This window comes from Malus domestica, chromosome 02, assembly GCF_042453785.1.
Source record: "Malus domestica chromosome 02, GDT2T_hap1".
Lineage (NCBI taxonomy): Eukaryota > Viridiplantae > Streptophyta > Magnoliopsida > Rosales > Rosaceae > Malus > Malus domestica.
In genome coordinates, this window is record NC_091662.1 from 1,073,185 (window position 1) to 1,089,093 (window position 15,909).

Consider the following 15,909-nt stretch of genomic DNA (forward strand, 5'->3'; position numbering starts at 1 on the left):
GAAAAACACAACAGTACATAAGATCACAGTTATAAGCATGAATATATAAAACCATATAGTACTAACCTGAAGCAGCAGGCATGATGCTAAGGTTATAGGGTAAGGAAGTTTTCTCCACACACAATCAGAATGTTCTTTACTGATGAATAGGGTAAACAACACTAAAGAAGAACGCATACTATGTGTGCAGAAACATCCATATTTATATCACTAGGGTTTCCTACTAATCTGCCTATCATCGAATAGTCAGGAATATCCCATAGCTTATGATATCAATTATGTTTCTTAACATGATATATAAGTCTTACCAAATGAGGCCTCCTAATTAGTTGCATGTGATTAAGACTTCAAATCTCATTCATATCAGGACTCCCACATATTTGGCCGAGAATCAACTTGGAGAAAACTTCCTTACCCTATAACCTTAGCATCATACCTGCTGCTTCAGGTTAGTACTATATGGTTTTATATATTCATGCTTATAACTGTGATCTTATGTACTGTTGTGTTTTTCCCTTATTTCTAACATGATATATAAGTCTTACCAAATGAGGCCTCCTAATTAGTTGCATGTGATTAAGACTTCAAATCTCATTCATATCAGGACTCCCACATATTTGGCCGAGAATCAACTTGTTACCAAGTTGATTGTCGTGTAAGTCAACGGATGGGATTTCATTGATATTCAAATAATCTTACATATTCTTCTAAGAAGAGGTTTGAATTAAACCCATTTACATCAAATGGGTGGGTCATTTGTGGAGTGGCAGCGGCACAAGAAACCAAGTGTGATTTGCCTACAGAGCCGTAATCTCATGTTGCATGGCAGCACGCCAATGGAGGTCTTGAACAGCCTGCGAAAAACTTATGGGTTCTTTAATGACCGTGAGGTTAGCTGTATAGGATTTATGGTAGGGTGAAAAACAATTATACGATAAGTGGTGAGAGAGTGGATGAGAGGTACCTGATGACTTAACCACGTTCATTGAAGATGTCGAAGTAAGTCTTGACGAAAGAGAGGTCTCGACGTGAAAGTCCTGCAAAAATGAGGAAGGCTTTGTGGGACGTATGACACGGTGGAGTGGTAATGGTGTAGGTGCAGGGCTGGGCGGGGTGAAATAAGGACAGTAGGTGGTGTTTCTGGAGAAGGCAAGATCCTGTTCGGTATTTGTGATGGTGATAAAGGTGGCTGCAATATTTCTGGTGTTGGTGGGCATATAAGGTTTGTGTGGTATCATGGGATTCAAGAGATAACTTGTTAGATGTGATGACTTGAGGAATGGTGGGAGGGAAAGAGTCCATATCTAAGTGCAATGGTGAGAAGTTTGTATTGAACAAGGAATTAGAGGCAGCGGAAATGTCTGAGGTGTGGTAGGGAAATTGATCTAAAAAAAAAAACATCCCGTGACACAAAAACCTTTCGGAGGGTAAGATCAAATAATCTGTAACCTTTTTTTACCATAGGGATAACCAATGAAAATGCGACGACATGCACAAGGGTCAAATTTTAAAGGCAACTCGTAGGTGAAAGTAATTCAGTTCCTTGTGAAACAATTTTTCATATGGTGTTTTTCCTTGAAGAATTGGTGTGGGTGTTCGATTTATGAGATAGGCAGAAGCTAGGATTGCATCCCACAAAAACGTTCAATTAGGAAGATTAGCTTGAAAAAGTAAGGCTCGAGCAACATTAAGCAAGTGTCGATGCTTACGTTCAGCGACACTATTTTGTTGTGGTGTGTTGATGCAACTAGTTTGATGGACAATTCCCTTGAGATTATAGAAAGTGTCAAGTTTGAACTCAAGACCATTGTCACTTCAAACCATTTTGACCTTAGTATTGAACTGATTTTCTACCATGTGGATGAATTGGACAAGGAATTCTATTGTATCGGATTTGTGTTTCATCAAATAAATTCATGTGCTCATAGTATAATCGTCAACGATGGTGAGAAACTATTTTGCACTTGAAATAGAAGTAACTTGATAACCACCCCAAATATGAACATGGATTAACTCAAAACATGACTTAGTGGATATGGAACTCAATGAAACGGTAATCTCATTTGTTTGGCCAATGAGCAAAAATGAAACATTTATTTGAATCACAAGATTTATTTTGGAAAAAAAGAAATAACATGGAAACTTTATGCGATGGAGTGCCCAAAAAGTTGATGCCAAAAGCTATAAGGTGGGGTTTTGACAGTTTTGCATGTTCCTTTCTTTGGTGGGTCGAGATAATAAAGTCCATCTCGTTCAATTCCCGTCACAATCATCTTCCCTGAACGTAGGTCCTGTACGACACAAAATTGGTTTAGAAAGATTGTGATGTATAATGAGTCATAGGCTAATTTGTTAATTGATATCAAGTTTAACGTAAAGAGTGGTACACACAAAACGTTATCAAGAACAAGGTTGGGTGAGAAAATAACTTGTCCAACATGAGTAATTTTAGCAAATGAGCCATTTGGTAATTCAGCAGTATGGTTTTCAACGGGTCTTGAAGATGCGAGGGAATCAGGACTGCAAACGATATGGTCTGTGGCCCCACTATCCAAAATCCAAACTTTTTTCTTGTCATTGCATGTGAAAGAAAAAGCTTTACCTGAAAGTTCTTATGGTTTGAAGAATTACCCACTTGGTTGGCAAAATATGATTTGTTCCTGTTCAGCATTTGGAGAATTTGCTTGCAATCCTCCTGAGAAAAAGGAAAGTTAGGCATCACTTCCCTTTTGTCGTGGGTTGCAACTTGATTGCCTTTGGAGGAGAAAGGTCGACTTTGTTCACTCTCAAAGGCTGTCTTCCTCTTGAGGCAAAAACCAAAAAAGTGACCCTTCCATCCACAGAAGGTACACTTGAGATAAGCACGACAATTTTTAGTAGTGTGATTCGTCTTGTTGCACTTCCCAAATCGAGGTCCACCGTCCTCTTATTCAGCTTCTCGGCTAGTGGTTTTCACGGCAAATTCCGCAACTTCTGGTTGGGTAATATTGTTTTTCCCACCGGAAACTTCCGCCTGTCTCTCAACACGGAGAACCAATGAGTAGGCTTTGTTTACTGTGGGCAGTGGCTCAAGAGAAGAATGTTGTTGCGAACGGTGGCATAAGAATCATTCAACCCCATGAGAAACTTCATGGTCTTCTGTGTTTCAACGTACAAAGCAATCTCCTTCTTTGTTTCACAATTACATGCCACAATCGAACATAGTACTCCTCGTTCATCCTAGAGACTTTTTAGTCTGGTGAAGTAGGAACTTACTATCATGATTCCTTGCACGTAGCTGTGAATCTCATTCTTTATGTAAAACAGTTAGACGATGTTCACATGAGAGTTTGCCCTAATACGTCTAAACTTGTCTAATTTCATTACTTTGTTGTGGAATATTTGATAAGTATTTAACGTCATTTCTTTTTTGTTTTTTCACTTTTATACCGTCTGTTATACATTTATGTGATTAAATCTACATGAAGAATATTAGGGTTCCAAACTTAATGCGTGTGATGTCTCTATGACGAACGTGACTAGTTCATGTTAATTTGTACTTATTTAGGTGGGATTTGAGTATTGAACCCTTGCCTTATGTACTTAATCACATCTTTTAAGTTGCCCAAACTCTCAATTTCTTTGCGGCAGTGCGCAGTCGAACAACATGCAGCCTTGCCCCCACATTTCAAGGAAATATCATTTTTTTTTTGTCGAAGGAAATATCATATCAATTGGGCAATTTCATGGGTGGAGAAGCTGTTGAGTATATAGGTGCAACAGCCTGCATGCAAATGAATAGGATGAAGTTGTTGCCACTATAGATTGTAAAAGAGTTAAGGATACTGAGGAAGATTTTGTAAAAGAGTGCTGCATTCTCGATAGAGTGCTTCATGCGTAAGGATGGCAACGATTCGGATCGAAAACTTTTGCACTCTTATTTATTTAACTGTGAAAAATATTGGTACACATAACCACAAATTAATCATTTACATGATAACGAATTTCCCATCGTTTAACTTTACTAGTTTACCCATTTCACCCATAACAAAACAGAAAAAAACAAATTTTTTGTAATTAATAGAAGAAAAAAAACCCCCATATTTAATCACATTATGTCAATCACGGTCTAGTGGTATTCCTCTTCACTTGTAAGTGAGAGGTGTTAGGTCCGATTCTCGTCAAAGGGGAATTTGAATCATATTATCGCTAGCTCATTGTAGCACTTAGCACACTCCCAATAAACAGCCACCCTCTCTCTCAGTCTCTCTCGAAGCAACTGCTGCAAGCATGCAACTCTCTCAAACAAAAGAACAAAGCCTCCCTCCACCACACAAATACGGCCAGCCACCACCACACACAACCACAAGCCACCACGATCCGGCGATTCTCCATTTCCCTCTCTCAGACTATCTCTTTCTAGGAGTCGGCGTCTCTCTCGACAATTTCTACAACAACGGTGAGCTAAGAACTCTCCATCTCGCATTTTGATTTTTCATCATTTACCGTCGCTTCTTATTCTCTGAAATGGAAGAGACCCCCGATGATTGAGATCTTGAACGTCATGCAAGAAATTAAAAGCGAGAAGCCCCGGTAATCCTCTTTATTTAGGGATTTAGGATTAATTTTTTATTTAGGATGCATGTTGAATTAGGGATTTATGATTTAGGGCTTTTGATTGTTGCTGCATTTGGATTTGGATTTTTGGATTAATTTTATGTGGATTTGGTTGATTTGGATTTCTGATATTGGATTTGGATTTGGGTTTGATTTGTTTATGAGGCAAATTCCTATTGAATTGAAATTCCGAACTGTACGACCGAATCCAGAAACTTGTTTTGAGAATACCGAAATTTCGGTTCGGTTTTGATTTTCAGAATCCCATCCTGATAAAGATTGGTTGGAGATTCGACTGATCGAGATGGCGATTCGTACCACCACTAGTTTTGATCAAGGTCTAAAATATCGATGATATCGGAAATATCGGTAGTCCAAAAACACGAAAATTTCGATGAAAATATCGGGATATTATCTGTCACAGCTCGTCTCAAGATTCTATTTGTCGAGGTTGTGAAATGACGAAAGTACCCTTGACGGTTACAAAGGTATGTGTATGGCATGTTTTGAATAATGTATATTTTCCTAAGTTTTGGAAAATTTAAGTTGGATTAAAGGATGTATGTATATTTGTGTGGTTAGGGAATTAAGAGTGACTTGTTTTTGGGTGGACCACACACAAACGCACGGGACAAACCTTTCATTCCCTGTGCCGTCTCTCTCTTCCCTCGCAGCTCACACTCTCTCTCCCTTCGAATTGTACGGACCAAAGCACAAAACCCTCGAATCACCACGGATCGACGCCAATAAGGTGAGATTCTTCATCCTTTTAACCTCCTGATTTGAATGGTGTTACTTTTAGAACTGAAAACTTTAGAAATCTCGTCGAACCCGTGACCCATTTTGAAATCACTATTCATGCACACATGAATTGTTGAATTTCAGGGAATTCTAAGCCTACAGTGAGCTTAGTGAGGTTCTAAGGAAGCTCGGAGTGCTTAGTTTGAAGGTTTTGGACGTCGGGATTGTTGAGTTCTAAGTTGGCCGGTTTTCTTGGAATTTCTCCGGTGAGATTTCGTAGTTTTTAGAGCCTTAAACTAGTACATCGTGATTCTACATGCTTAGGGCTTCATTTTGAAATAAAATGCATGAAAAATGGTTGAGAAATGACGGAGAACAAGGAGATTAAAAAATCTCCAGTTTTCCGATGACCGGAAAAACCAATCTGGCGATTGGAGGAAGAATATGACGCGTGTAGGTCTGTGCCCCTCCCGGCACGTGGGGGCGCGTGTGGCCTCGGAAATTTTTTCTAAAAATACCTCGACGTCCGTGACGTCGAGTAGGTCACTGTGGTATATTCATATACTCAAATTGAGCATCGTATGAGAAGTTATTACGAATTGTCGGTTATGTGCTTTAAATAACATTGTTTTAGTTGTTTTGCATATAGGTGATACCTATCCTGAGGACAAGCGCATCCAGGGACGTCACGGGGGTTACGACCCTTCGACTTATCAGTGAGTGGGCAGTTGTTTTCTATTTATACCTATATACTATTGATTTCCCATAAATTGAATTTATATGAAAGTATGTTTGAAAATGCCATGCATGCATATTGTGAATTATATGAGTTGATAATTGATGCATATATATATATATATATATGCGAATTGGTGATGTGGACGCACAGGTGAGTATCAGGTGAGTTTTATGTTATTTATGTGAATCATTGATGATATGAATTGTGTTGAGAGCTCATAACATGCACCCCTGGTGTTAGTGTTTATAGTATTCACCGCACCGCACGCTCACCTTGGATCCAAGTAGGTGCATGTCGTACAGACCATGAGAGGGTTCCGACATGCTAGTCGTACAGATCACTTAAGGTGGTTCCGACTGGTAGGTGACCTTAGATTATGTGCACAGATGATTGATGAGAGAAGCACTAGAGCGTATTATTACACCATTCTTGTTGTACAGACTACTTCAGGTAGTTCTGACTTATGTGCAGAGTAGTGTCGTACAGGTCACCATGGTGACTCCGATTGGTTGGATATTGAGCTATGGAATTAACCGTACAGGACCAACTGCAGGGTCTCCGGTTGATTCATTATGTCACCTGTTATATTGATGCATCCATATTCTGTTATTGACATTTATGGCATGGCATATTTTCTGGGTTTTGGTAAAGATTGGTGATTTGAGATATTTGAAGAAGTATATGCATATTATGTTATTTTCTGGGAAAGTATATAGGTTTTACAACGAAGGGTTAGAAATGTTTTAAATAAAATGTTTTTGAAAAACTTTGGTTTTACTGACCCACTCAATTTTGTTTTGCGCCCCTCCAGGTTCTAGTTAGCAACGTTGGTGGCCCACGAGGATTCCCACGGCGTACTGACAGACTACATAAATGTAGGACTCACCTGCGAGTGTTGTAATTTAGTTATGGTCCTACTTGACTACACCTAGTACTTATGCTCTGAATTTGTGTGTTTCACACTTAAACTTACTCTAGCATGCTAGTTGGATATTATTGCTAGTAGTTGGTTTTTATTCCTTCGTATTTCTCTTATCTTTTGCTTCCGCATCGCACTTTTGGTTACGTCACGCTCACGTGATGGCCAGCACACCTTGATTCTAGGATCGGGGTGTGTCATTATCGATATCGATAAAAATTAAATAAAAACCACGGAAATTGTAAGAAAAACTTGGAAATTTTTATTGAAACTTTGCAGGATGTTTATTTAGTCAATTATCTATTAGTTTATCACAAAAAAAATGGAAGGAAATGCATTGCATGATGAATTTAACTGATTTAAGTTGATTATATAGCGAGCTGACAAACATTGTGAGTGTAGAAAATATGTAGTAATTAATGAAAGAAGTTTAAACATACCATAATCATTTATATATAATGAATTAGTACAATATTTTACACTTTATACATTGCATGGTAAGATACATGAGTGACTTAGTACCACATAGAGTTCCTATCAAGGTCTAAAATATCGATGATATCGGAAATATCGATAGTCCAAAAAAACGGAAATTTCGATGAAAATATCAATATTTTAGACCTTGGTTTTGATCTGGAAAGAAGTTTGATTATGGAGCATGCATATTCACTTTCTACTTGTGCAATCTGACTTTTAGAAGACACATATACTTCAACACCTCTGCTTACATTAGTAAGCGAGGTGGACAACTCTAAGGCGTGCAGTGGTGAATTGCATATTGATTTACTGCTAAAAAAAGGAGAGGAAAATAAATAAAAATAGAAAAAACTTATAAATATATGCAATACCTAACAAAGCACTTAAAGACTTTCGAAGTCGTGGCCTACTGGCATGCACACAACACGCACGCACACACGAGACACACGTGTGTCACAGTGGGGGAAACCCTAGCAGCCAGCTCATTAGACTATTTCCAACCCTTGGGTTAAAAGTCAATTTTTTAAGCCCATAAAATTTAGCCTTTAGCCTATAAACAATTTTTCTACTTTAATCCTTCTAGCCTAAAATTTTAGTCCGGGATTATTAAAGAATGAACTTAAGCTAATTTTTTTTCTTAAATTAACCTTTTTAAAAATAAAAAAAATTTATGTAGACTATCATAAATTAATTTTATGAACATTTTAATCTAAAAATATTTAAATTCCGATAAATATTGAAAAATCACTAGATCGATACATGAAACACTATGGAAGAATATGAAAATCATGATAAAGATGTATAAACACAAAATACATAAAACACACAAGACACAGAACACATGTGAAACACATACAAAACACATGTGAAACACATACAAAACACATGATAGAGATGAAGCACACACAAAACACATGTGAAACACATGACGCACACGAAACACATACAAAATACATACAAAGCAAGCCTTCAACTTTCACTAATTGGTCAACTTTCACCAAACTTTTAACTTTCACGAATCATTCAACTTTCACCAAACTTTCAACTTTCATCAATCATCCTCTATATAAACACAGGTTGAATATCAGTTGATCGCACAATCTTTCAACCTTCAATCATCCTCTATATTCATCAATCTTTCAACTTTCAAAGTGTTTTTGTTTCCTAAAAATCCTCAATATCTCATCAATGGGTGATAGAAAAATGTGTAGCAGGGCAATGCAGATGGCATAATACAAAGCAAGCCTTGACATTGAGGATATATAAATGATCAACGCAGAAGCTAAACTTGCAAACTTGCTTATACAATATGAGCATCATGCCAAATCTAGCTATCGTGGTTCTGTTACGGGGCGTTCATTTGTGCAGCGTGATAGAGAGGAGTGTCATGACCGAATGATGAAAGATTATTTCATCGAGTCGTTGGATTTAATTATTTTAGCTGTTGGATTCAAATTTGGGCCGTTAGATCTTTTTTAAGCCCAGAAAATTTAGCCTTTAGCCTAGAAATAGTTTTTTTGCTCTAACCCTTCAGGCCTAAAATTTTAGTCCAAGATTTTTGTAGGGGATGTGGAGTGCTCGGCGGCGGGAACGTTGAGCCTCTTCATCATCCCAATCGAAGGGTGAGGTGACAGCTTTGACAACAGAGGTGGCCGACCTTAAGACTGAGCTAGCCTCGTATAAGTGCCAGATGTCACTAATTGTATAGGCCCTCAGTCAATCCCGCATTCGTCTCCCGGATATTCGTCCCCTATCGACGTGCTAGCCCCTCCAACCTGAGCATGCCCAGAACTCTGCCCCTTCGACCTCTGAGCCTGTCCTCAACCCCGACCCCTTCTTGCCCCAATCTTTCCATCTGCATGTGAACGACGACCCTGTAGATTATTCCCCATTTTTTTCTTAGTTGTTTAGTCCCTTACTTTTAATTTTTTTTTCTTTGTACATACATTTTATTTTTATTTTAAACAAATTATTTTTCTTTTCATTACATTATTTTATTTTATTTTTATTTTATTATTTTATTATAAAATTAAACCCAGAACAAAAAATATATATATATTTTTTTTTGCGAATAATAGCTTCGTCGTGCATACTTTTTTGCGATAACTCACTTTCGTTGCACAAAGTTTTTACACAAATATTAGTCGTTCTAAGTTTGCATCCTGGCATTTTGTGTGACGAACATATTCGTTCCTAAAAATTTGGTGCAATGAATGAGGAATTGTCATGCTTTATTTTCCGCGACCAATGCTTTTATTCATCACGCAAAGTCTTTCTTCACGATTTTTGCGCGACTGATTCTACATGAAGAAGTTTTCGTCGCGCATACGTTTGTGCGACGCTATGAAACTTTGCGCGACCAATTTATGTTCGCCGCACTAAATGTTAAACGCGGTGGTGATTGAATTTTACTTTAATTTGAGTCTCAACTCAATTCAAGTTCAACAAACTTTTAACAAAATGGGGCTGAAAATTTTAACTAGAATGAACGAGCCAAGGAGATCTCAAAACCCTAAATTACGAGTGGGTGGGAAGAATATTTGAGTGCTTGTAATTGTTGCTCCATATGATAAGCAAGGCTCCTATCACATGTGTGATTAGTTTGCTTTTGTGTTCTTGATCGCTTATATATCATTTTGCTCTTATTGGTTTAAGGGAATAAAGGCTCAAACTTCTTGACATTTTCCTGATACTTCAATAAATCCATTGAAAACTTACTAAATTGTTCCACAAATGGGCAATTTGATTCTTACTGTTGGAGGAAAGATCAGCAATTTTCAGTTGTACTGCAGAAAGGAAGAATACAGGAGAATATATATGCAGGATGGCTTTTGAACGGCAACTGAAATTTAATTTTATTGCTTTCAATTTTTTATTACAGCACTAGGCCAATCTTATTATTGGCTATTTTTTAATAACATTCATACCTTTTGATAACAGCTATAACTCTTGGATAAGTTCCAAGAGACACAACTCTACATTACAGAAAGTGCATTACGTTTAACACTTACATCATTGACTAGTTGATCTAAGGTTGTTACATATATCCTCCTTAGGTTCCTGAGTAATCATCTCAAATTCCTGCTGAAATCTCTCCATGGCCGAGGATGGCAAACACATGGGTACCAATATTCCATCCTCAGTGTTGTTTTTGTGTTGAACATAGAAGCTAACCAAATCCAAGGCCTTGGCGGGTCCAGCAAATACCGGCTGTCCCCATCCAAAATTGACATCTCCAAAACCTGCACGCGTATTATCAGAAACTATTAAATAACTTCCTGTCGATGAATATTGAGGTCGCCCTCTTAGTACCAAAAGATCTGCCACTGATCTTAAGTATTCTTCATTCATGGTAGCTTTAGCCTTCTTCACCAACTCCAAAGCATATCCCATTGGATTTTTGCATAGAGGTTCAGCCTTTGAAACTGCAGCTGGAAATGCAAATGCATTGCCATAGTATCCCAAGGGAAGACGTACATTGTGGTGCTTTCCCCGTGCATTGACAGTGCATGAAACTCGAACTGCCTGTTTTGGATTAATTTTGAGTGCAAGAGTGCGACATTTCCACAAACAAGCTGTGATCAAGTCAAATGTGGAGCAAGTGGAAATTAGGTGGCGTGGAATCTGTTTTCGAAGGACTCTCATCTCCTTGGCACCAAAGTAGAAAGATCGTTGAACCATGTTTGACTGGTTACTGGATGTGTATGAGCCATCAGAATGATCAATCACGTCTTCATATTCATGATGAGCACATGTAATTCTTGGTGGATTTCGAGCGAACAAGAGCTCTCTCTCCCACACTGGTAGAATAGATGGTGCATGTGCGCCTCTTGCCATCTCCGCAATGGCGGTCAGGAACTGGAGCAATCCAAATGCATCACACATTGTGTGGTTTAGGCGCAATGCAAGTATGAAACCTCCACATGTAAGACAGGTCACCTGCATATTGCAAAAGTTAGTTACTAGACTTTTTTCTTGATCATCATATTCGTGCTAGTTAACAAAAAAAAAAAAAACATCTAAATTAGATGATCTAATTAGGAAATCTAAATTAGATGATCTAATTACGAAACAAAAATTTCATAAAAATTAGGAATAAAATTAAAAAAGGATGGAGTCTCGTGCCTGTTTTAGTTACTTGAAAGAGTCTTTAAATATAGAGGAATTTAGACAAAAGGCTTATAGAAGAGAAAAATTTAGACAGAAGACAAAGTGGACTACATGACGACATGCAAAAAACCTAGAAGAAGAACGGTAAAGAAAACCTACACAATAAAGGTGATGTGAGACTGGTAGAAAACCTAGGACCTAATTAGGCAGATACCATTTAGAAATATAATTTCCTCAATTCGGTGTGTATACAAATTTTACAATGTATAGGGTTAAACATAAGGATTGTTGAAGAAAAATTAGTTTCGAAAAATAATGAAAAGCGTCTCATAATCTTTTCTTTCCAAAACCACGTAATGACTTTCTTTAATCATAAGAACAAAGAGGCGTGGTCGTATTGTAGATAAGTTCAAGTTTGAGTGTGGTGGCAGTATGATAAATTTTCGTTTATGAAAAGGGTTGCCAATTTTATGAAAAAGTTAAAAACGGTTGCGGTGCCACCAAACTTCAACTTATTTACAATATTGTTAGCGCTTTCTTGTTTATGTCCTTATTTGTCATTAAAATTTTCATATGTTGTTGATTGCACTAATTTCTTACAAAAAATCTCCGGCGTGTGTATGCGACCTTAACGCAAAAAACACTACTCATACCCTTAACCTACTTCAAACTTTTTGTGAAGAATTAATGGCTATGACCAAATAATATGTAATTGATAATATGTAATTGATAATTAATTGACTCACCTGAATCAGCAGCAAAGGACAATCAATAATTCCATCAGAGCCTGGAAAATTATATAAGAACTCCTCTAAAAGTGGACAAGGGGGTAGAATTTTGTCTCCTAGTTGCTCAAGTGTGACATCAGCAGAAGCCTCAACGAACAAGATACCTTCACCATTGCAATCGACCACGAGCTTTCTATTAGGCCCTTCCCTAAGCCTTCCAGCTAAGGGGTAGTAATACACTAATGCTCTACTTAAGGCTTCCCTAATTGCCTTAACGGGATTACGATTTTTATTAAGTGAAGGGTTGTCTTTGTAACACATTATGATTGGAATCTGAACTCTCAAGCTTTCTTGGTCGTCAATATCTGAGAGAAACTTTGTTTCTTGAGGCGTTGACTTTGCCGGAGTTATAAGTTCCGGTTGCAATCGTTTCACTTGAAGTACTGAGAATGACATCATTTCAGTAACGAGCTTAAGAACCAGCAAAAGATCAAAGGATTTGAAACTTTTATTTTGTGGTATGCATGCTAACTAAAAGTTGATAGTCAGTACTTATATAGCGTTATGCAGATGCTCTAGTGCTCCCGAATCTTTCGTCCAAGTTTCCACCTGTTGTGAATGTGATTCTTTTCTTTTCCATTAAAAATGTTGTTAGAAAGGAACGTTTAAATCACGCAATCAACGTGGACCGCAAAGAAAACATTGTACGTACCTGCCCCAATCCACAGTTCACACCACAGATTCGTACATATAATACTGAATTTCAATTCAACATCAGAAAACTGAATACTAACAGGGATATGAGGACAGGTATTCGGTAGAGAACTTTGATAGGAATGGAAGTAAAAAGGCCAACATCGTACGTACCTGCCCCATTTACAGCTGTGACTTTTGTAAAACATCCATTAGACGTCTGCTATAAAGGAAAACATTGTTGGGACTTGGGAGCACGTCAAGTGTTGGGCTATAAGAGCAACTCCACCTTTGGAGCCCTTCCCCCTGGCAATTCACTATTGAATCCACCATATTGAACAGTAACTGCCTTTAATGAATAGTAACTACCATTAATGAATAATAATTACATTTTGCATCTCCACCCTTAGAGCCCTCCCCCCTGGCAATAGGTAATAAAATAGTAGTTTTTTTTGTTTGTTTAAATAATATAAAATAAAAAAACACAGGGAAATGGGCTGTAGGGCCTTGGGCTGACACAAAAAAACAATAAAAAAATGTCTTGGCCCTCGGGCTGCAAGCCTGTCAACAATCCACTCCCCTTGTGCTCGGGCTCCCACCCTCACTCGGGCCCTCCATGGCTAGAGAATAATCAACTGGCCCTCGAGCCCCTTCCTGCAGCCCGTCCCCCGAGCAAATGAGAAGGCTGGAGTTGCTCTAAAGGAAAACATTGTTGGGGAGCACGTCAAGTGTTGGGCTATAAAGGAAAACATTGTTGGCATATTAGCACGGGAGACTATTGTTTCACATGGCGTGGAGCACGTCAAGTGTTGGGCTTCACACATAAGATAATCTGCTCTGATACCAAGATGAAAATTGTGGTTCCATCGCCACTTAGTACTACAGTTTAGTGGTATTCCTCTTCAGTTGTAAGTGAGAGATTTTAAGTTCAATTCTCGCCAAAGACAAATTTGAACCACATTATTATTAGTTCATTGTGAGTCTAAGCCCATCATCTTTCCCTCAGTGTAGATAATGTCGTTTGTTAAAAAAAAAAAAAGAGTAGTTGAGATTCCATCTTAAAACTAATTGACAGTATGAAGTGGAACTCAATTACTTATAAGCACGCAAAGTCCTTTCCTTACCTAATATGAGATCTATACTCACAACATTTCACTGTTAAGCAAATATGTAAAAAAACAAAATGGAACAAATAATTCAATCACTTGACAAAATAGAACTCACTGACGACAATATTATGTTTGTTAAAGATAGGAATCACTGAAGACAATATTATGTTTGTTAAGGAACATGAAACCAACAGCTCTTAGCAACTAGTTGTGAATTATGTATTTATTTGCGTTCATTTAAGTTGGTGGTTAGCCATCCAATTGTTCTTCCCCATCAATTTTTAGAAGAAATCAAACCAAACTAGACTCGAGTGTTCATATACTCATTGGAGTTGAATATAACAATACGTAAAATTCCATCACTAAGAAGTAAGAAGCCAATTGTATCAAGACTTTGTAACAGCAGCATGAAGGTCAGGAGTCAACTTGGAGGAGAAGATCGTGAGCGGTTTCACCTAGCACTAGTTAACCGAACCCCAGATTCTATGTTCATGGTTATCGGCTAATCCTCAACTCTTATGTTCGGTGCTTAACTTCCGAACATTGAACTTTTTGTCAAATTTTGTGTTCAGAATGTTCAAATACATGATTCAATCTAGTTGTAATTTATTTAAGAAAATAGAAACAAACCCAAGAGGATTTCAAAGAAAAGTGATAGCATAGGGCAAAACATTGCAGCTCAAACGTCACTTACATACTTCAATGATTTAGGGTTTTGGTCACGATACCACCTTACATCTCATTTAAATTAGCTAGTTAACAAAAGCCTTCAAGACCCCAGTTGTTCTAAGCTAATCTAAACCTCACACCAAAGCAAACCTATATCAGCCCTACACTTTTAATTTTGGACTGAGTCAACATATTTGGCCGTTACAAATTTTGAAAAAACTAAGCCATTACTTTTGTTTAATACAAAAAATTGGAAGCTAGAAATCAATTTAGGCATCAACACTCTCCTTCAAATTGTTTTTAGTTTTGACACCAAGCAAATCCCTGAGGTATACAAAAGTCTCTTTTAGCGTACCCTTAGTAAATATATCAACAGTTTGATCTTCATATTTGCAATAGAGTAATTCAATCACATTATCTGATGTACAAAGGATCTCTAATAAAGTGATGGTTCCTCTTGACATGTTTTGTTGTTTAGTGAATCAGAGGATATCTTGTTATAGCAATTACAAAGGTGTTGTTGAATTTTAGTGATATAGCATCTACTTTGAAAAGGTAGCTGGGTTGAGGAACCCAAACCCAATAGATAAATAAACTCAACTAAAATTCCAAACGAGGATTCATGTACGGTTTCAATCATACTACGTAACAGTGAAGAACAAAATGAAATAGAGAAAAAAGAACAAAAGACTCACGATATAATTCATGGGCACACAACCGATTAAAGAACCATTGAGAAATAAGTACTTTTACAAGACAGACATCTACTACACTTGAAGTTTTCTCTTGTACTTTTAATCATGTAGCACACAGTCTTTCTTTTGCTCTCTTTTGGATGAACATGACGCACTCAGCAGATTCTCCTCACGACTAAAGAAATTGCACTCAACTTCGTCACGTAGATATGGACACAACTTATTCACCCAAATGAATATGATGAATAATATGAAAGGTATGAAGTGTTTCACTAAGATCACTTTTCTAACCTAGCACTCAAGAACTTTGCTTTAAACCTTTTATGCTCAAATCTTATAACCAAGCAAAGATGAATGATAGGCTTGATTTCCTATGAAACCAACAGCCTAGAATAAAGGAAACTGGAACTATGAACTAGAATAAATCAAATTG

General features: G+C 37.5%; 1 protein-coding gene across 1 annotated transcript; it reads right to left on the reverse strand.

Moving 5' to 3' along the window:
• Positions 1-10,301: 10,301 nt before the first annotated feature.
• On the reverse strand, positions 10,302-12,834 carry LOC139187447 (alcohol acyl transferase 1 allele RGb). The gene is made up of 2 exons (XM_070813719.1): positions 12,329-12,834; positions 10,302-11,411 (listed from the first exon to the last, which is right to left on the reverse strand). Exons 1-2 carry the CDS (start codon positions 12,767-12,769, stop codon positions 10,485-10,487), a joined length of 1,368 nt encoding a protein of 455 aa, XP_070669820.1. The 5' UTR covers positions 12,770-12,834; the 3' UTR covers positions 10,302-10,484.
• Positions 12,835-15,909: the final 3,075 nt, after the last annotated feature.

Excerpts from the sequence above, each read along its gene's own strand:
- LOC139187447 (XM_070813719.1), bottom strand. The coding sequence starts at position 12,769 with ATGATGTCATTCTCAGTACTTCAAGTGAAACGATTGCAACCGGAACTT. Across the intron at positions 11,412-12,328 it reads GTCCTTTGCTGCTGATTCAG|GTGACCTGTCTTACATGTGG; the intron begins GTGAGTCAATTA and ends TGCAATATGCAG.